This window comes from Polistes dominula, unplaced genomic scaffold (assembly GCF_049000335.1).
Source record: "Polistes dominula isolate Pdom_NZ unplaced genomic scaffold, Pdom_raw_medaka contig_20, whole genome shotgun sequence".
Classification (NCBI taxonomy): domain Eukaryota; kingdom Metazoa; phylum Arthropoda; class Insecta; order Hymenoptera; family Vespidae; genus Polistes; species Polistes dominula.
The window spans coordinates 558,321-581,175 of NW_028301147.1; the positions used below are offsets into that span (position 1 = coordinate 558,321).

The 22,855-nt window shown below is 30.1% G+C and overlaps 1 protein-coding gene across 2 annotated transcripts in view; it reads right to left on the minus strand.

Moving 5' to 3' along the window:
• The window catches only part of LOC107067505 (uncharacterized), a 39,791-nt gene extending 18,152 nt beyond the window's left edge, over nucleotides 1-21,639 (minus strand). For both annotated transcript variants that reach the window (XM_089177129.1, XM_015323096.2), the window contains exons 1-3: nucleotides 21,288-21,639; nucleotides 18,192-18,404; nucleotides 16,300-18,115 (exon numbers count right to left, since the gene is read on the minus strand). In XM_089177129.1, coding sequence (XP_089033255.1) covers nucleotides 17,848-18,115; nucleotides 18,192-18,404; nucleotides 21,288-21,433 — 627 coding nt within the window. In that variant the 5' untranslated portion in view covers nucleotides 21,434-21,639 and the 3' untranslated portion in view covers nucleotides 16,300-17,847. The remainder of the gene's footprint in view (nucleotides 1-16,299; nucleotides 18,116-18,191; nucleotides 18,405-21,287) is intronic.
• Nucleotides 21,640-22,855: the final 1,216 nt, after the last annotated feature.

A 22,855-nucleotide genomic window follows, 5' to 3' on the forward strand; every position in this document is an offset into this window, starting at 1 on the left:
AATCACGTGATTGATAATCCTGGAAAGCATGGTATTCCTTCGTATAGATAAAAATGTGTGATAAGAAAAATCAAAAGAATACAATGATAAGAAAAAAAAAAATTAAAAAAAAGGTACGAAGAATTGTTCGTTTACATGATTAATAATATCCTGTGAAAAAGTTTTTTTTTACGCAGAATAAAGACGTTTATACCTGGCATCTTAAAAAAAAAAAAAAATATATATATATATATATATATATTAAAAAAAAATTCGAAGAAAAGTTAGAGGGATGAAAAAAAAAAAATAGCAAAAAATTCGAGAATTAAATAAGAGAAAGAAAGCACCACGATGGGGAAAAAGGAAAAATAAAGAAGAAGAAGAAAGAACAAAATATTATAAAAGGAATAATATGTAGGAGTTCGAGGGAGGTTTAAGAGAAGAAGGAGGAGGAGTAGAAGGAGGAGGAGGAGGATAGAAAAAAAAAAAAAAGAGAGAGAAACCGTCCAAGTAAGAATGGCAAACTACTGTGGGACGATGCATCTGTCCAAGCATATTTGATATCCCACCGCCTTCCAGCAACCACCACCATCAACCACCACCAACCACCACCAACCACCACCCTCAATATGCAGTTTACCAAGAAGAATACAACAGTTATACATACGAGTATGTATCTATACATCTCTTTCTTTTTTTCTTTTTCTTTTTATTACAAAATTGTTGTTAGAATATTAGTTGTAAAAGTTCGATCTACGAAGTTGGCCGTTTCAAACGTGTCTTTCTCTCTCTCTCTCTCTCTCTCTTTTTCTCTTTCTTTTCTCCACCTATTACACTCGAGCGTACTCTGCCCTTCGAAACTACCCTCCTCTCCCCACCCCCACCCCCGTTGACACACATAGACAGACACACATACACCACTTGTCGCTCTTCTCTCCCTCATCTAACTCCGTTTATACCTGAGAAGCAGCCCCCCCCTCCCTTTTACCACGATTTCCACGGCAGTGGCTTTAATTTCGTGTCTCGCGACACGAAACGATCGCTCACCTCCTTCAACCACCACCACCCCCTCCCCCTGCTACTACTGACACAAGCCCTTTTTCCAACCCCTTTTCTTCTTTTCACGACAAAAGGAGGATACAGTTCTTTCTTTCTCCTACCTCGTCCGTTCCAACTGTAATTTCCATCGACGTTGGGTTATATACTGTCACAAGAGATATAATATTTGTGTATGTATGTGTAGGATGTAAGTGTGAGATACAAGTTATGTTACGAGTGTGACTGGTATGTATGTATGTTGATTGTACGAGGAGGAACCCAACGCGAAGGGAAAAGACAAGGGACATAGGAAACGTACCTATAATAGTCCTTTACAAGGGAGGGGGTGAAATGATATAATTGGCATTCGCGATGGGGGCGGATAATATCGAAAAGCGGGTAAATGCTTCTCTCTCTCTCTCTGACTGACTATTACACCCTCCGACTATCCATTCGCGTGTCCTAATATATATATAATAAATTATGTCATAATGTTGTACTTTCTATATATTATATAATAATATAATTAAATTAAAAAAAAATTATATTATATATTATATAATTAATTTTGTAGTTATTTAAATTTATAAAAATTAAAATTATTTATATATATATATTTGTTATATTATATTTTTAAAGTTTTGCTAACTTAATTTGTTTTCTCTTTCTATTATATACATATACATAGATACATACATAAAATATAAAGTTATGACATAAATTACTTTTATGGATTGTCTATAAAAGAATAGTATAAAAAAAAAAAGAAAAGGTACAAAATAGTTTTGCGAGGTCATGGTAGGCGTCCATTTCTATACGAACACGTCGAACATTAACTGGATCGACGCTCCCATTTTTATTTTTTTCTTACTTTCTTACTTTCTTTCTTTCTTTCTTTCTTTCTTATTCCAGTCGGCAACTTACCCACGATTACCTGAAATCTCGATTCATGCATTTTTTAAAAGCTACCTGGATCCTTATTCTCTTATAAACCACCACTATATATACCATTATCATGACTTACGTAGTTGGCAATACTTCGTCCTTTAGACGTAAGTAAATTACTTCCAAAGTTTTTCCTACGTACTACTCATTTTGTCAGATTATTTTTTTCTTTTTTTTTTCTATTCTTCTCTTTCATTTTACACATTTGAATTATTCAATACGAAATACGTGGAGATAACGTTTGACCATTTACTTTTACTAAGAAGACATTTATAATAACATATTTAATATCATTTACTTTGTTTTTATTTACTATTCCATTTAATCAGTTGACGACTGTGGAATTTAGTTTCAAATTAAAAACAAGCAACGCGACGTGTATACACGTCTAACGCACTTAACTGCTTAAGATTGTATTTTACGATGTAAAAGAACAAAAAAAGTGTACATTATCAAACTGATAGAAATACATTGGACACGTTTGAAAATATTGTTAATACAAAAATAAGCAAACAACCTTCATTGGAAGGAACGGGTTGTTCCTCCTCCTCCTCCTCATTAAAAGATGTGGGATAAAAAAATAAAGGAAAAAAATAATCATAATAATAATAATTTGATAAGTCAAGAACACAATTTGTAAATAGTACACTGAAAAAAAAGGGAGTATTGAAAAGGCTCTTGAATTTTGCGGGAGTATTCAAACCCATTTGTAAAGTTCACGATGATTCGATACCCGATTATATACCTCTGACCCTCTGACTGACCTCGTAACCCTTCTTCGTGTCCGCAATTCGCACAATTGCAATAAAAAGTATTCGCATTCCGTAACTCTCCTCTTTTACCATCCCCCAACCATTATCATCAACCAACACCACCCCCTTTTCCAATTAAACGTGTAACGCGCGTACATTCATTTGTGCATTTATTAATCTACAGGGTTAATCAAAAGTCGTTCAATTGTTTTTTGATAATCCAATTATTTAGTTTGTTCACTGTCAAAATGTATGCAAATGATCAATAGAAAGATATCAATTTAATTGCAATATTTATCAAATATAATCTTAATATATATAACTGCAGTGTGACGTTGTTTGTCCGCAATGAACTCCTAAACTACTGAACCGATTTTAATCAAATTTTGCACACAGTGTGCAGTTTCCATCCAACTTGAAAGATAGGATAGTTTATATCTCAATTTATTGCGAATTATTTGTTTATTAACAAAAAAGAGTCATGATTATGTCTATAAGTTCGATAAGATTCTAACAGATGGCGGTGGTATAAGGTAATAATTAATATGTCAAAACAACGTTTGTTGGGTCAGCTCTAATATTTGTACATCTTGAAATAATTTATTAGTAACTTTTGAATAAACCTGTATGGTACATACGAAGCCAATCGATCGATCGATAATTTTACCGAAGAGATACGCTAGAATAGCCTAATTACTCGCAAGCGTGAACGTAAAGGGCATCGAGCATAATGCATGATCCATTATGATGCGAAGATATGTTCGGTGAGATAAAAAAAAAAAAAAAAGAAAAGGGGTGGAAAAAGAGAAAAACAAGAAAAAAATATATCGAAGCGAATGCGTAGTAGGACGCAAGTTTAAAAAAAAAAAAAAACGATGATCTCCTCCTTTTACAGTGGCAACGTTAAAAAAAAAAAAAATAATAGGAGCAAGGATAAAAGAAAAGAAAATAAAATGAAATAAATCAATGATCAAAATGTCGCGTAACTTTGAATTCGATTTAATGGAAAAAAAAAAAATAAAAATAAAAAAGAAAATAATTATGAACAATTTCAATAATAATAGAAATTTTTCAAAAGGTTGGTTGGATCATCAACATTTAATTTAACCCAAATTTAATCGAACATTTTCTTATCATTTTTCTTGAAATATTTATCAAATATATAATAGTATAAAGAACAAAACTATTAACTCACGACACGAAACTATCATTAATAATAAAAAAAAAAAAAAAACCATATCGAATAATTCCAAGTTCTCCTTGGTATTTGTCGTTCGTTCGTTCGTTCTATTTTTAAGACAACTCGATAGAAAAAAAAAAACTATTGTACTATAACTCGTAATTTGTTAAAAATAATAAATTGCAATAGAATGGAAAAAATTCAACAACAACAAAAATAAAAAAAAGAAATTCCAAATCAAATGATGAAATAATATTTATAAATGGTAAATAATTATTAACAATCTAATGATATTTTGTAAAAACGACAAAGAAAAGTCAAGAGTCATCGAATTGATCGAAGGTAGGGTGATGGTGGTGTGGTGGTGGTAGTGGTGGTGGTCTGTCTAGGACCGGTAGAGGGCCGTTATAAGGGCCGATCGATTATTAACCAAAAGGAGAACTAGCTGAGTAAGGAAATCGTTGCCCAAAGTTCATACATATGTACACTATATATTATATATACATAACATATATACATACTATATCATATTATGTAGAGTACATATGTAGAACAGAAGGAATACGGGTCACGAACCTAACCCATTGGAAAACTTTACGATAACGATCCAAATCATCATTTTCTACATATGTGTGTATAAATAATTAGTTTGTTGAATGTTTTATAACTACAAAAATAATTCTTCTTTTTTCTTTTTCTTTTTTTTTTTGAAGTGAAAATTTCTTTAGAATCAGGGTCATTTGAAAATCATGAAACGGAAGAAACCGTGAAACCGATGAAACAAAAATAATTAATTAATTAATTAATCAAATTCAATATATACAAATTCAGTGTGACGTTGTTTGTCCGCAATGGACTCTTAAACTACTGAACTGATTTTAATGAAATTTATTTTATTTCACGTGATTTTTTTCAACTTAACACATAGCACAATTTTTATTTAGAATTAGGTTATCTAGGTTCTGTAAAGTTCTTTCAATAGATGGCACTGTATTACAATTCAATTGTTTAGATATATTCACGTCTTGAAGCTTGCTTTTCTTTGAAGATTTGTTTCACTTCTACCGTGTGTTTTGTTAAATTTACAATGAATGGAAATCTTTCAATGTGTGTGTGTATAATTAGTTAGTTCAATGTTTTATAAATGAAAAATATTTCCAATTTTTTTTCCTTTTTTTTTTTTTTTTTGTTAAAATTAACCCCATCATATTATAACAATAAGTGGAAAACTGAAATAATTCAACTAATTAATGCATAAAGAGGAGATATAATAACATCAATTAAAAACGACCGACCAATTAAATTCTTCTCGTCTAAAATAGGACAATAATTGAATTATCATGCAACTCTTTATGAAGATGCATTTTACCCGTTGAATATTATCTAATGAACGACGTTTAATTTTTTTTTTTTTTTATTACTTTTTAAGTGACATTACTACATTTAAATTATTTCGAGAGATAAAATAAATGTTAATATTAAATATTAAATATATTTAATTTAATTATATTTAATATTTAATATTAATATTAATATCAATGAAATATTGTAAAGTAAAATAATTTATGAAAATATCAAAAAAAAAAAACCCATGATGATGGTGATCAATTCTTTTGTCAGATTCAAATATTTTTTTTTATATTTTTATTACTCGTACTTTAAACAGTTCTCTTTCGAAATAAGAAGAAAATACAGTCGAATTGAGAACCTCCTTCTTTTGGAAGTCGGTTAAACATTTCTGCATTAAATTCATGAAAGTACCGAGGTCAACGTCTTCTTCTTCTTCTTCAAGAGAGAGAGAGAGAGAGAGAAAAAGAAAAAGTAAAACTAATCTCTGTTAATGTCGTCGAAAATATGCAAATCACGAGTATACCAAACCGAATTACTTGCAAAGCTTGACTTTTAGAATCATCGTCTTCGTCGTCGTTGTTTTTACATTTCTCATCCAACATTTCTACGTAAACTCTCAATGTAACTTTACTACTTGCTTTTAAGAAGTTACATGAGTAACTTTCAAAGTGTTCTCATTACATTTTCTCTCTCTCTCTCTCTCTCTCTCTCTCTTTCTCTCTCTCTTTCTCTCTAGCGTAATTAATTATATCAAATACAAAAACTAAAGAAAAAAAAAAACTCAAAATATTAATTTACGAAAGATTTGTTCTTTTTTTTTTACTTTAAAGTTTATTATCAAACTTTTCTCACAAACTCAAAGTTTTTTTTGCAATTTATCAAACTGAAGAATAATTGATTTTTTTTTTTTTTTTTTTTTTGTAAAAACAACTAGTAATTATTTTATTCATGATGTAATCTTATGTAACATAATTATTTCTTTATTCGAATACGTAAAGTAATGTTACATTCAATTAATTCATTGTAAGAGAAAATATACATTGATCTTAAAATTTGAGAACTCATTTTTCTATAGAACGAACACATGAAAAGTAAAAAAATAAAAATAAAGGATATTAATGACGTTACATAATAATAATAGACGATATAGCAACACATCGTGAGAAGATTTTAATTGACATTACAAAAAGAAAGAGAAAGAGAGAGAGAGAGAGAGAGAGACAAGATTCGCGTGTTGAGATGTAAGAAGGAAAACTCTTCTATCCGTTACACACGCGTCGATAAAATACCCACGCTTTCTCTTCTACATTATTTCAAATTGAAATAAACAACAACCAAGAAGATTGACGTTATTAAGTAAACGAGACAATAGAAAAATAATGACAATAATTATTATTTACAAAAATTTACCAGTAATTACCGACATGTTTTGTTAGGTTCGAAGTCACGATAAAAGGACAAACGAAATTATTTATGGTTTTATATATATATATATATATGTTTGTCTATCACAAACTAACATTTAATTTAAAAATTGAAAAAAAAAAGAAAAAATACTTTTCAAAGTTTTCAACAAATCGAATAAATCTATTCTTTTTTTTTTTTTTTTATTTCTATTATATAAAATTAATATTGAAAAATAATTTGATAAAAGTTTTATTACCAATTTATGTTTCAAAATTGTACGATATGTTTAATTGCATTAAATTAATAAATTACACAATTATTATTATTATTATTATTAATTTAGATAAGATTAAATAATGAATGAGAGAAAGAGTATGGGATTATGGGTGAACGATTTACCAATGGTCTTCTTTCTCACTTTCTCACTATCACGATCTCATGTGTGTGTGTGTATGTGAGTGAGTGAGTGAATGAGTGAGTGGATTAAGCAGGACACGTGGGCAGGAATGCGACGTTAAGTGAAAGCAAAAGTTTCGTACTCGTAAAAGAGGAGAACAAGGTGGTGGAAAAGGTGAGGTAGGGGGCGAGGAAAGGAGGGGGAGGGGGAGGGTGAAGGAGGATGCGCCCATGGCAAGGTCGAGCAATGCCAGGTTCAAGGCCATCTCTAAAGCGTTCACTTCTTACTCTCACGACCAATTATTTTCCAATCTCTTATGCATTAATATTATTATTATTAAAATATGTAACACGTAAATATACGCGTCCAAAGTTTCATATAAAAAAAAAAAATATAAATGTGCATGGTGCATGGTGCGTGGTGCATGGTGCATGTGTGTCCATGTATGTATTATTACACAATGTCATCATTCGTAAGTATTAAGAAAGAGAACGCATATTTGGGCTGCAATTATTTCAAGGCCTTGTGTTTTTCATAGTAATTGCGAATATAATTTGTCTTTCTTCTTAAACTGAAGAATTGGTCAAGAAGATTTTAATTGGAGCACGACGACAAAATGAGAAATTGGAAATTTGAAAAATGACTTCGTTACATTGTCCTTGACATAAGGAAAAACGATTGCAATTAAAAATTGTAATTTATCAAATGTTGTTTTATAACACGCGTGTAATATAAATAACAAGTGTTGAAATGACGCGGCGTATTTTTTTTTTTTTTTTTTTTTTTTTACTAAAAGGATATAAAATAAAAGTAATTATCATTATATGTACGAAAAGTGAAAAAAAAAAAAAGTACGAAGATTGAGAATGATTTTCTTGGTAAACTATTGAATAATGCACGAAGAGAGAAACGAGAATTATAACGAGAATGAACGTATTTATTTATTTATTTATTTATTTATTTATTTATTTCTTTGAGAGAGAAAACCATTGGTGTGGTGATCCACACACAAGGCGTTTACGTAGATTTCACAACGCATTTAATGAGAAATCCAGTAACAACCCCCCACCCTACCCCTACCCCTACCCCCACCCCTCCTCCCTATAGGTGACACGAATCGCAAAGTCTTTTGAAATGAATTATTGCGAAATAATGTAGTAAGAAAAAAAAACGATAACTAAATCAATCAATCGATCAAAAGAAGAATAAGAGAAACATAATTGATGAGCACAATTTTTGTTTCAAATTCCATCATTTTTAGTGTTATCATAAAGATGTGAATTAACTAAAAAAAAAAAGATATTAGATGGAATTTTTCAAACACGATGATGATGGTGGTGGTAGTGGTGGTGATGGTATCTACCATTCCTACTTTGTCATACTAATCTCAAGAGACCTAGATCGTTGCATTCCATTGACGTAAAAGTACTCCTCGTCGAGTTCCAAGGCCTACGAGTTGACACAACGAGAAGGAGGAGGAGGAGGAGGAGGAGGAGGAGGAATAAAAGGGAAACTCTCTGTAGTTAGTGATGGTAATGGGTGGAACAGTGGAACAAAATAAGATGGAGATTTGAAAATGGAAAAACTACTTTGGTCATAGATACTCGAAGGAATTTGTTCTAATACTGTCGCAATTTTCAAGGCACGAGCCTCTTGTTTTTTTTCTTTTTCCTTTTTTTTTTTTTTCTATCTAAGATTACACGTCTAACGTGCATTAGTTGCTAAGAGTATTACAAGTGTTGATATTAATTTAACTTTATATATTACACATAATTAATATTTTGTTATCTTTAACCCATTAGCTGTCACCACGACGATTCCCATTTGGGAATTTTGAAAAATTTTACTTACACCACTCGCGGTTTTTTATGTGAACTGTATGAGAAAAAGTGGCATAATAATACCTATTTTGTATGTATAAAATAATAATAATAATAATAATAATAATAATAATAATAATAATAATAATAAAAGAAATGTTGTAAAATAAATTCAGGTAACATTTAACGTGTTGTTATTATTATTAAACGTGTGTATGATTATTATTTGACAAATTATTATTCTTTGCTTTTTTTTATTATTATTATTATTATTATTATTATTGTCAATTATATAACTTAATCGAGAAAAAGATATCAAACGAGATATTTAAACGAGTTAATATCATCTCATCGACAATGATCGAGATAAATTATATTGAAAGGAAAATATTCAATCGTAAAATGTATTTTAAAGATGCGTCAATGAGATTATAAATGAATCGTACAAAATAATTCCAAAAACAAAAAAAAACTAATTAGTATTCGTATTTTGTCACAGAGTGGGGAAAAACAAATTTAACGATTCACTTTTCGTTCCACTTTGTAAGGGATGTTTACGGGTAGGTTAGCCGGTAAACTGGAACACACCGAGGGGGAAACAGAGAATCGATGTGAGAGAAAGAGAGAGAGAGAGAGAGAGAGAGATGTTGTTCTGTATACGGGCGTTTGGTATGTACATATGTATTCCCCCCATCCCCCACACCACCGCCACACCACCCCCACCCACACTCCTCCTCCTTCTCAGGAGTTTACCTCGACCTCCTAAAACACCGCTTTATTTTATTTAATCTTCTTTTTTTCTTGTTTTTTCTTGTTTTTTTTTTTCAAATTAACCGAATAATTATAATTTTAACGTGAACATTTTTCTCTCGCTATATTTCACTAACACACACACATCTACAATCCCATATATTTTCATCGAATTGAAAATGCAAAAAAAAAAAAAAACATTTTTTCCACAAATTTATTTCAACTCATCTCTAAAAAAATTTTATTCATTTGCATACATGTGTGTGTGGGCGTGGGGGGGGGGGGGTGTTAGTATGTTGAGTAGTAGCACACAAGTGAATAAATATTGTAGATGACAAGTTGGAAATCATCATTTTCTCTTTTTCTTAGAAAAATACGAATGAAGGAATTAAGAAAAACATGTTTCATGTTTTATTGAAAATTTTCGTACGATAAGAGATTAAAAGAAAAAGAAAAAAAACAAATAGAAAAATAAATATGAAAAATATATTTCTCGAAAGAAGAGCTCAGAGAAGAGAGAGAGAGAGAGAGCTTCGATGTAAACCAAGTATAATAAGTGTTGCTTGTTATTCAAAGTTAAAGAGTACGAGATATCAAACGTCGAGGTCGCGTAGTAACCTATATTTCATGCAAATTAAGAAACCGGTGAGCAGGTGTAAACACACGGCTAAACATAAGACTTTACTTTTATGTTAGTTCTATTTGTGTGTGCGTGTACACGTTTTTGTTTAGAAACGTGTCTCTCATTTAAATTTGCATACTAAAAGCCTACGTATTTTTTTTTTTATATTAATCAAGTATTTTATCCTTATCGCGTCATAATATGCAATAAATAATATATATATATTATTATTATTATTATTATTATTATATTATATATTATATTATTTATATTATATACGTATGTATATATAAAACAACCGTAATAAGATATAACAATCTTGAATATGATATAACCTAGTCATCCTCTCCCACCCTGTACACACACACGTGCTGGTGCACGCAAGCGTACGCGTACGCGTTTAAAACAAAATGTGTGAAGAGAGGAAAAACAAAGGGAATAATATAAATAAATAAATCAAAAAGAAAAGAGATGTAGTAGTGTAGGTTGGTAAAAAATATGGGGGGGGGAGGGGGAAACGCCTATATGACAGAAACGAGTGGACAAAGTCTGTAGGAGTAGAACACAACCCACCCGCGTGGCTCGCGTGTCAATGGGCGTGTGAATTTTCCCTTTGTCTTTCTCTCTCTCTCTTTCTTTCTCATATTTACGTGTGCACACGGTGAGAGAGAGGAGGACCTCATATATACTTGCACTCCCCCCCCCCTCACCCCACCCACCAACCCATCCCTCTTTTACGAATATACCCGTGTGTGTGTATGTGTTCACCAACGACGAACCCTTACATTAATGTTTTCAGTCACAAGCTGGAAAGTTTTGTGATGGCAACCAGTGAGCTAGCTACTAGTTACCCTGGTAACGCTTTGTTGTGCCACGAGGGATGAAGAAAAGGACAGAGTATATTCTACCTATCCCTTCTTCTTCTCCTTTTCCCTACCCTTCGTCCGTTAGTTCGTTCGTTCGTTCATTTACATCCTTTAAAACCATCTGATACTCACGAGAAACTCTTCTGTTCTCGCGACAACTTGCATCAGAGACCAACCACTATTTTCTATAGAGACGGGGGGGGGGGGGAGAGAGAGAGAGGTGAGTGACCAAAAAAAATGCAACAGTTTTCTAAAACCTGATATTTCGATATTATTTAGTATTTATGGTGTATAGCAAATAGTCTCTGCCGTCAGTCAAGCCAGTTTCTTTTACGATTAGCGGGAGGGGTGGAAGGGGTGGTGACGGCTTCAAAGTTGTGTGAAAAAAATCATGTATGTAGCAACAGTTTTCTAAAATCTCAAAAATTTATAATCCAAAAGCTGTGTATCGACTGCTGATGGCGTATGTTAAATAAAAATTCAGGCTGAGTATGTGTTTTTTTTTTTTTTTATTTTTTCTTATTATTAAGAACTTGTATACCTATTTTGAGATTTTAGAAAAGTGTTGCAACATACATGGTTTTTTTTTTCACAACTTTGAAGTAGCCGTCCTCCCGCTAATCGTAGAAGAAACTGGCTGACTGACTGACAGAAGGCTGCTATTGCTTTACACCATAAATATTACATAATATGGAAATATCAGGTTTTGGAAAAGTGTTGCATTTTTTTTTTGCCACTCACCTCCCCCTGTCTATTAATTTTCGACTTAACTTGACCTACCCCCAAAACTTATTTCACATTAAACATCATCCTTATATACATGTAGGTATATATATATGTATGTATGTACATGTGTTTGTAGATGTATATATGTATATTTTTATATATATGTTGTGTAATTATATAAAGCTTGCAAATTTTCTATTATAATCAAATATTAATTAATATAATAAGAAATATTTGTTGTATTTATTATCACAGGTACCTGTTTGATAATTAATATTGCAATTTTTAATGTGTACAATTAATAATATTTTGTTGTTAAATGTTTTATACTAATATTTAAATCACACAAAATATACAACAGCATTTACAACAGTATTTTAAATTTAAATATATATATTTTGTATGCTTAGTTATATATTTCATTTTCTATTATAATCAAATATTAATTTGATAAGAAATATTTTGTATTTATTATCACAGGTTAGTATTTGATAATTAATATTGCAATTTGTAGCAATTTTAAATCTGTACAATACATATTGTACTAATATTTAAATCACACCAAATATTTTCTAATATACATCAGCATTTATTACAGTATTCTAAATTTAAATATATATTATTTGTGCTTAGTTATAAATTTCATTTTCTATTATAATCAAATATTAATTGATAAGAAATATTGTTTGTATTTATTATCACAGGTTAGTATTTGATAATTAACGTTGCAATTTGTAGCAATTTTGAATATGTACAATTAATAATACTATTTTGTTTAAGTGTTTTGTACTAATATTTAAATCACACAAAATATTTTATAATATAGAACAGCATTTACAGTATTCTAAATTTAAATATATATATATTTTTTGTGCTTAGTTATAAATTTCCTTTTTCTATTATAATCAAATATTAATTAATTAATAAGAAATATTTTTTGTATTTATTATCACATGTATGTGTTTGATAATTAACCTTGCAATTTGTAGCAATTTTGAATCTGTACAATTAATAATACTTTTTTGCTAAGTGTTTTATACTAATATTTAAATCACACAAAATATACAACAGCACATTTACAGTATTGTAAATTGAAATATATATTTTTTGTGCTTTGCTATAAATTTCATATTTGTATTGTAATAGTTAATTCATTGTGTATGTAATTTAAACTAATGTAGTTTTTAAATAATTGTGATGTAGTTTATATGTATGGTTCAAAAAAATATTGAACATAAAAACTGTCGTTAATGAGCATGAGAAAATATTGAAAAAAAAAAAAAAAAAAAAAGAAATTACCTACAATAACCATATTTGTCTTCTAGAAAGATATTTCTATGTGTAAACGTTGTACAACATAGAAAAACAAAGAATTTCATACAATCTAACAAATGTTAGATTTACAAACACATATATATTTATATATAGTGATATATAAAAGAGAAGAAGAAATAGGAATAAAGTAACTGACGCCTATTCATTCTTGTTCTAAATTCTAAACACTTTAAACTAGACTATGAACAGAAATGTTACGTAAAAATGTTAAGAATAGATTGATAATAGAACAAAGGGAAAAAACCAGGTAAACATTTATCTATACAAAAAAAAACAAAAAGTAAAACGTTTAAAGTCACGAAAAAAAAAAACAAAACAAAACAAACAAACAAAAGAAAAGAAAAGAAAAGAAAAACTTTGAAAAATACAATTCTCTGGAAATAAAATCAACCAAAAAAAAAAAATTGTACAGATTCAAAATAAAATAACTAGCACAGAAAAAAAAAAAATTGTTCTCTTGAATATATTTAAAAAACTATTTTATCTTCCTTACGTGCTTTATCTATCACATCGAGTGACTCAATTTCTTCTTAAAAAATAAAATAAAATAAAATAAAAAAGGTTGAGATTAAACTGTAAAGATCGCAAGATGTTTCTGTAATAATCGTAAGAAACCTACAAATCTTCCTTCACGTTTATCTCAATGGTTCGTGAAAGAATATGAAATAACCATATAAAGAGTAGCAAACATAAATGCATTGTTGTTCATATAGATGATGACTACGTGATCTCCATCATGAAAAACTGCTCATGTAAAACGTAAGCTCTCGTAATGTGCCTGCTGCTGCTGTCGTTCCCAAAAATATATAGAGTTTAGTATACAATTAGTTTTTAACAGGGCCGGTTTGTCTGCGTTTGTTGATCAGCAACCAGCATACAATCAAAAACCTATATAGGCAGAAGAGGTTTTTGATAAATAAAGAAACCAAAAAGGTTTCCAAATTCTTTCTACAAATTGACTCGTTGATCGTATTTCAATGCATTCCAATGTAATACTTATATAAAGATATAAGATGTTGTATAGATGATGCATAAGTGTAGAAGAAAGAGGTGTAGAAGAATAAAGAATGTTGACCAAAACCCCTTATCGTGCTTTATATATTAATGATTGCATTTTATATTGCGTTTATACTATTTACAAGTAGAACAAATTAAAATGTACTTTTTCATATGAAAATAAATGAATTTTTCGATATTTTGAAATAGGGTGAGTATTTATATATATATATATATATAGGCGTGTTAAGCTACGCGAAAGTAATAATGTAAACGCAAGAAATGCTATCGTACAGATGGTTGCATGCGCATTTACAAAGAGAGTCTCTCTCTTTCGAGGTCATCGAGATTCTCCGACGTGCGTTTCGTCGGTTACGGTCGAGTTTCTTCAGACTAACGAGTCTAACAACAAGTAGAAAAATAAATTAAAAGCCTTAAGAGGACGATCTATCTGATATAACGATAATACGATAATCATTGATTACAATGAACATTCTTTCGAAATTATCAAAGAAAATATTTTCTAATCAAAAAAAATCTAAAATACAATTAATTAATTAATTAAATATTATATACACATAATTAAATAATGAACATTAATTAAATCATTATAAATAACGTTAAAAAAAATTCTTTCTCTCATTGTTACCAACCGCGTTTACTGTTTCTAAAAAAAAAAAAAAGAAAAAACAAACAAACGAGGAATTTCATTCTATCAAAAGTAAATTATAATAAACTTTTAAATAAATGATGATGAAAGAAATTTCTAGATGACGTAAGGAATATAATTTAAAAAAAAAAAAAAAAAAAAAAACAATATGGAATATAATGTTGCATCGTTTTTAATCGAAACGTTTTAATGGCCGAGTATGAGTAGATAAAAAAAAGGAAAAAAAGAAGAAAAAAATGTTATCTTTCGTGATAACACAACGGCGGGACATATGCGGAGAAAATGAAAGAGAGAGAGAGAAAGAGAGAGACAGAGAGAGACGCTGCATCAACACAACTATGAAACAACTACAAGGAAAATCCTCGTAAAGTGGCGCTGATCTCGCTTTTATCTTTTCTAATATACAATACACACACGTAATTCCTCCCCCTTTTTACTACGCCCTACTTAAATCTTTCTTTTTTATCTGAATCTTTGTTCGTCCGGTAAAATGAGGTAAAAAAAGAAAAAAAATATGACCAGAAATAAAAGAATTTAGTTATTTAATAAAAAAAAATTATGAAAAAGATAATGGTTGTGTAGTAACTCCTTCTGGGGTAAACCTATCAAAGTATCCAGACGAATTCCGACGGAAGAAGCCGAAGCGAATCGCCAGAATTATCGACTTTGGCCGTCGACCCTCGTCGTCGTCGTCGTCGTCGTCGTAGTCGTAGTCGTAGTCGTCGTCACCATCGTGGCCGTCAATGATACATCATTTTCGTACAAAAGATGTTAAATGAATATAACAGGGCATATAATATTTCTAATCTTATATCATTTTGTTATAATTGTTGTTCTCTCAACTTTTCGTTATGGTTTTGATTTTTAATCGAATATTCAAAATAGGATTAAAATAACAAATGATGATCTAACAAAAAAAAAAAATAAGAATGCAATTTGATGATTTCTTTATTCCCTACAGTATAACAATCGAAGCGAAAGGAAAATTTGGTAGAAAGGACAGGTAGCTGGTATATAGGACAGTTAGGTACAAAAAGAAATAAGGGGAAAAGGTACAGAACGAAGGGAACATAGGAAATGAAGAAAGGAAGGAATGCAAGACGCGTCCACGTGAGAGGGCACGCTCTCTACACTGGTAGACTAGATTAGATTTACAATAGTGGTGTAACTTTGCTACATCTTTGTAATAATATCGACGTAAAAGAAAAGACAAAAATTTAACCAAAACACGAAATTTCGTAAACGGTTTTTCGACTTTTAATCCGGTGAGATATGCCGGAATCGATGTAAGAATGGAAGTAAAGGATAGAACGATAGATAAAAGAGAGAAAGAGAGAGAGAGAAGGAGGAAGAAATACGATAAACGAAAGTTAGTAAAGGACGCTTTTTCACTAAACACTTAAAAATCATTTCACCAATAACAAATAAAACGTTGGTTATATTTTACAAAATGGTTCTCAACTTACCCGTTCAAAAGAATTCAAATAGAAACCGCAAAAGACTTTCAAGAACAGGATCAACGCTAACTTACTTACAATGAAAATACTTCTGGTACACAAATTGCAAGAATAGCTTTCCTATGCACCCGGACCGACATACGCTACTAACGCCATCTGCCGGTCTAACGCGATTGGACGAAATCAATCGACCAATCAACGTAAAGCTTGCCTCCTTTACGGGGGAAATAATTTGAAGTGAATTATTCTTCACATTGTCTCGCCACAATTCAAACATTTCTAATCATTAACTTATCCTTTTTTATTTTTACTTTATCGTTCTATCTCGTATTTTTATTATCTATGGAAATTACTGTCGAATTTAATTAACTCTCGAGAAAATTTACTATATATATATATATATATATTATGTAACTCGTCATATTACTTTTCTTCTTTTTTTCTTTCTTATAAATGAAATTGTTTAATCAAAAATATCGATAAATTAAACTACTCCCTGACGTTCTATTTTATTTAATAATTTATCAACAATGCAAAACGATCAAGACAAAATGAATATTACAGAAGAAATGCAATCGTACGAAAAGAAATTTCAAACGATTAATAAGAAATACGAAGAAATCGAATTGAAAATTATTCATATAAGTCAATCCAGAGATAGAACTTTGCTCGAATTAGAAGACATGAAAATGAGAAACGATATGCTTAAAGAACGATTAATAAATATTCACGATAATTATTTATCCTGCGTAACGATATTGGATAATCAACAAAGATACGAGGATGAAATGCGCGGTAAATTTGAAAAGTTAACTATCGAACGAAACAATTTAAATGAACGTTTGATCGAATGTAAACGATTAAAGGAAGATAATGAAGAAGAGATTAGAAAATTATCTGTTACATTCGAAATAGAAAAGGTAATTAGTATAGAATTCGCAATGTGTTTTTAAATAAAATATAATCATGTTCATCATTTTATATGTTTTTCCGTAAATACAAACTATAAACGATGCGTTACAATGATAATGTAACAATATTTCGTAGAAAAAGAACGTAGCTTTACTTCGTAAATTAGAGACAGCATCAAAGACGATTAATATCACGCAAGATTTACGTGATAAAATTAACGTTGTTTTAATGAACAACAACGAGTCATCAAATGAGATCTAAAGAAAAATCTCACACAAATCAACTAACATGTAAAAATATAAATAAATAAATATAAAAATAATTTTTTTTTTTACTATGATAATAAAAATGGCCTATTGTCTTCGAATATATGACCCATATAAATCAGTATTGCAATAAATAAATCAAATATTTAAATACATTGATCGAATACTTTCAACAATACCATTTTTAATCTTATTCCAAATTCTCCCCTTTTATTGTCATAGCACAAACCACCGTTGTTTTCTCGATTCATTTCCCAAATCATTATTTCACAATTAGGAAAATTACCTCTCTGTCTTTTCGTACTTTTTCTGTCAGACTTTGAGCAGCATAATATCCCTTTCTTTGTTTCGTATTTCCAAACAATGACACATCATTTAATTAATCTTCTTCCATTACTTGAAGCAAATGTTGCACCTCTTCTACTTGATTTTCCAAATATTCTTGAATAATAGGAGCTCTGTGTAAAATATTTGCTACTCTGTCATTAGTAGCACATAATTTGGCCCTATCATCAGTGAGTTTCTTCATTAGGATAGCATTTTCATTTTCTTTTTCGATCAACCATTTCTCTAGTTTCTCATTTTCCGCTTTAATCTTTTCAGCGTCTAACGATCTCAAGTGTAATTCAACATTTCCAGGTGGTCTCCTACAAATACACAGAATTAATATCGTTAGTTTGATAAACTATTTATAAAAGAAACTAGAAGAAATTGCTATTGTACCAAACAGTTTGATCGTTCGTTGAATTTACAGCTTCTTCCGACAATTTGGAAACTTTCTTCAATCCAGCTTCCAATGAACCCTCTTGATATATTTCCTCCAATTCGTCATTCATTCTCTTCAACAATTCATCAATCATAGCTTTGTGCAATTTACGGCAGAGAGAAGAGGATGACCGTTTCTTAACGATAGTCAACTCGCGAAATTCTTCTTCACTGAAAAAATAAATAACGTTATTATATTCTCAGTATAATAAATCAATTCTATTTATAAATTATAGACAAATAATTCACATTTTTATCTATCTCAATATACAATTATATATCCGATATACATAATAAGGATAAATACAATATATTACGTAAAAATAAAGTAATATAATACTTAAAAAAAATGTACCAACACTCCTTTAATGCCGATACTTATTTAAACAAATACACACGATCATATATTGTGCACAAATATGTAATCTTTATGTAATATAAAGCACGCACACACGCACACACTCACACACGCTCGTACACGCTATTCTATGAAATTCTATGAAAGAAAACTATTCTTCAGAGTTGACATAGTAAGCTCAATCAGGCCGGGACTGGTGCAATTTGATATAAATGCTACATATTTGCATTAGTCCAGACCTAACTGAACACACTAATTATTTCTTTGATGATGATCCTTGTCCAAATGCAACTTCTTTTTATTATAACAAACAAACAACATAGGAATTTTATTTGAAAACTTCGAGAGTGAAAGAGACACACTGCAGGAGCCCAACAACAAAGAGAAAAAAAAAAAGAAAAAAAAAAGAATAAAAGTAATAGAAAAAAAAAAAAAGATGTGTTGAATTTACGATCTCGACCAACCGATCCAAAAACTATCACGATCTTTACAATCGAGGGTTGCTCCAACAACTGTGGCTTCCGTTGAAGATCTCTCTCTCTCTCTCTCTCTCTCTCACTCTCTTTCTTTCTTCCTTTTGTAGTATGGTAGGTATATACACGCTTAGGGTCCTTTGTTTCCTCGAACATTTCATGGAATTCCTCGAAGGTCAACCGGGTATGCCGAGCGTCTGCTGAGTTTCTCGGAAGAGGAAATAGAAGGAGGATGATTAGCAACGGAGAAGTTTAGAAAGAGTAAAAGAGGAGAGGAGAGGAGAGGAGAGGAGAGGAGAGGAAGGAATGGAATTTCTTTTAACGATTATTATTCTCAGAACGAGAGAAGTAGTAAAGGGGGAGGAAGGGAGAAAGGAAGAAAGGAAGAAAGAAAAAAAGAAAGAAAGAGAACGCATAATCCTCTTTCAACGGTGACCAAAGAACTCGATGGTCAACCACGTCAGAAAACGAACGAACGAACTACGAATTAACATGCGAGTTTGCGAAGGCCAATGACATCGAATGACACCATCGAGTTCAACCGACCTTAACATTTTCTTCCCCTTCCTTCCCGAATATTCTTTTTCACGAGAGCTTACATATCGTTTTGTAGGAAGATGCTATTATTATTTATTCTTAGGTAAAATTTTGTATATTACAGATTTTCATTATTAGAATTCTTTTTTCTTTATCAACTGATCCGAAAATAAAAAAAATAATTACATTTATTTATTAAATGATCAATAAATCTTTAGTCAGAATTTGTCTATAACGAAACCAACAAAAACAGACCTGTTACGTATAAAATACGCTTTTCTTGTGTTACATTTTTTTTTGGTCAAATTAACTGATTAATTAAACAGAAAATATTGCTTACAAATAATTCAATGAAAGAACGGACGGACATAATCGTCGAACGATGCCAATGCAAAACTGTGAGAACACATTTTTCCAATCCCTTTCACTTGAGACTCCAATGCGGAAACTAAATTATAATTGATATTATTTTGTTACCGTTATAATCCGTTCGATACGTGATAATAAATTGAAAGTTAAATAAGTATTACTGTATACTAAGTATTATTTTGTCCGTTAATTCTTCATTTTATATTGATTATTACGTGGAAGAATAATTTATTATTGTAATATAATACAATGTCTCTATATGAATAATACGTGCATTTCCTTTGAAGAAAGGTCAGAGAATGAAATAGTTTAGATTATTAAAAGACCATGTGTGCATGGTATTCGATATGATACATTCCTATCAAGATTACTTCTTCCTGGAAGCAATAATGAGCCAAGCAACTTCCGGTCATGCTTATATTGCTGTAATTATAAGAGCTCAGATGAAAGAATATCGCTGAATCCTTTTAAAAATTCATTTAATATATATGTATATAACATTTCTTCAATTATTTTTTAATATACAGGTTGAAATAAAAGTCACTATATTCTTAAAGTAATTTTCAAGAAATTATTTATTTACTCATTCATTTGTTTTAATTATTAATTTGTATGTAACAGAAAATAACCAAGGGTTTTGTTTAGCATGTATTTTATCGACATTTATAAAAATCTTTTGATTTATCAAGAAAGGATACAACATAATAAGTTGTATTAATTAGTTTTTTGTTTTTGTACAGTTAAAACTGCATGAACAAATAAATTACATAAACAAATTTCTGAAAAAAGCAATTACTTATCTCATCCTGTATAATTTATTCACATTTATAATATAGTATCAAGATTAAATGAAGTATATTTGAAATATTAACTTTTTACAATTTTTAAACTAATATCGCAAACTGCATAATGTTATAAACTATGGAAATGTGGTATAATAAAAAATGTATAATACAACAGAATAGTACATGGAATAATTGTTTTTTTTTTTTTTTTTTAAGTAAGAATAAAATCTAGTTTGAAATTCGTTTCTATTTTAGTCTTCTATTGTCATCAATCAGTCATCTTTATTGTGGCTACTGTGATTTAGAATTCCGGAGAATGCATAAAAGACATATTTTTTATGAATGTAAAAGTTATTATAGTTAACATTTCAATAAAAGAAACAAATAAATAATAATTTTATCGTTAGAATAGAAAATCTTTTGTTACTGTTTCTCCAATGATAAGAAATTGGTGTTCAAGTTTGTAAGAAATTTTTTAAAATGTATGTATGTATAAATCTAAATTATCGAGACTATAATAATTTGGACTCACCTGACAGATTCAGCAATGTTTTTGAAACTCTTTGTAACAGCAAGCCGGAAAAGAAGCGCATTGTTTGCTGCAGATACTTCTTCTTTCTCAAGTGTAACATCTTGCCCTTGCGACATATTTAAATCTAACCTATACAATTCTTTCATCTGTCACCATATCAATATAACGCTCGTAAGTTCTTCCTTTTGATATCACAGATTCACAGTTACATTCCTATTTTCTTTGAAGGTTTCTTTAATTTCTAGAAAATATGGAAATGCATCATATGCACTTGCAAAGAAATTATTCAAAACACGCCGACGCAATTTACTACTGTCAGTCACGCGAATGCTATACTCTCCACGTAATGCAAGAAGAAGCGTCGAGGTGGAGGTGGAGCCATCTATCGTAATCCCAGAGACTTTAGTTCGTTAGAAGGGCCGTACAATTATCGTACGCACAGGAAAAATGTTGAATTTGTTGAATTTTTCGGATTTGATTTTCAACATCTGAAAAAAGAATAAAAGTTCCAATTTTTTCAAAGTTGATGACCTTTTTCTTTTTTTTTCTTTTTTTTTTTTTAGACTTCAAGTTTAAACAAGTTGTCGTACGTACGACGTACGGCAGGGAGAAAGATCAGATGGTACAGTGGTGGTTCTTTCTTCTCGAGATATTGAATCAAAATCACATTGCTTGTCTTCAACTTACCCGTTGGGTAAAATATAAAAAAAAAAAAAAAAAATGTTATCAAGTTTTCTAATTTTCAGATTGGACAGTGATAATTTATAGTTTTATCGATACAATTATGTACATATCGGATAATATCGGATAATATCGAATAATATCGAATTATCGTAAAATCGAAAATTATCGTACAGACTGAATTTTGGATCGTACAAGACTTCAAATTATGTGACGCGTACAATAATTATCGTACGAATGGGATCACTGCTATCAACTAAACCACTACGTGTCCACCTTATCGATAGTTATCGAATTTCTTACAGTAGCAATATATCGAAATTTGAAAGTGATTAGTATTCGAAATATATATATTAGTTTTATTATGAAATTTATAAATAAAAGATATTCTTTTTGAAAAGAAAATAAAATCTACATTGCGATATACTGTAAAATTAAACATTTAAATAAACTATATTAATTAAACACAATATAATTTATTATTATATTAATATTATTTCGATAAAATATAATATAATCGAAGAAACAGAAGAACATGCATTATATGATACATTTAATTATTTAACATCTTATTTTCTTCTTCTTTTTATATTTAAAAAGTTTCGATCTACAAAAAGGAGTTGCAATAACTGACAATGAGTTTCACAGACAATTGTCGTGATCTCAATTTTTCGTTCCACGTTCTCAGTGAAATTTCTCGATGGTAATGACGATTATGTATTCAACGGATTACGTGTGCTTAGACAATCACGTTAGATCAAAGCCATTGAAGCTACGCTACATCTGCATCTTCCTATGGAATGTCGAAGAAAGTAACTTCGTGGAAATTTAATGGTTGATGATCCCCGATCGATCTTTCACAAGGCAAACTCGTTACTGAAAGTATC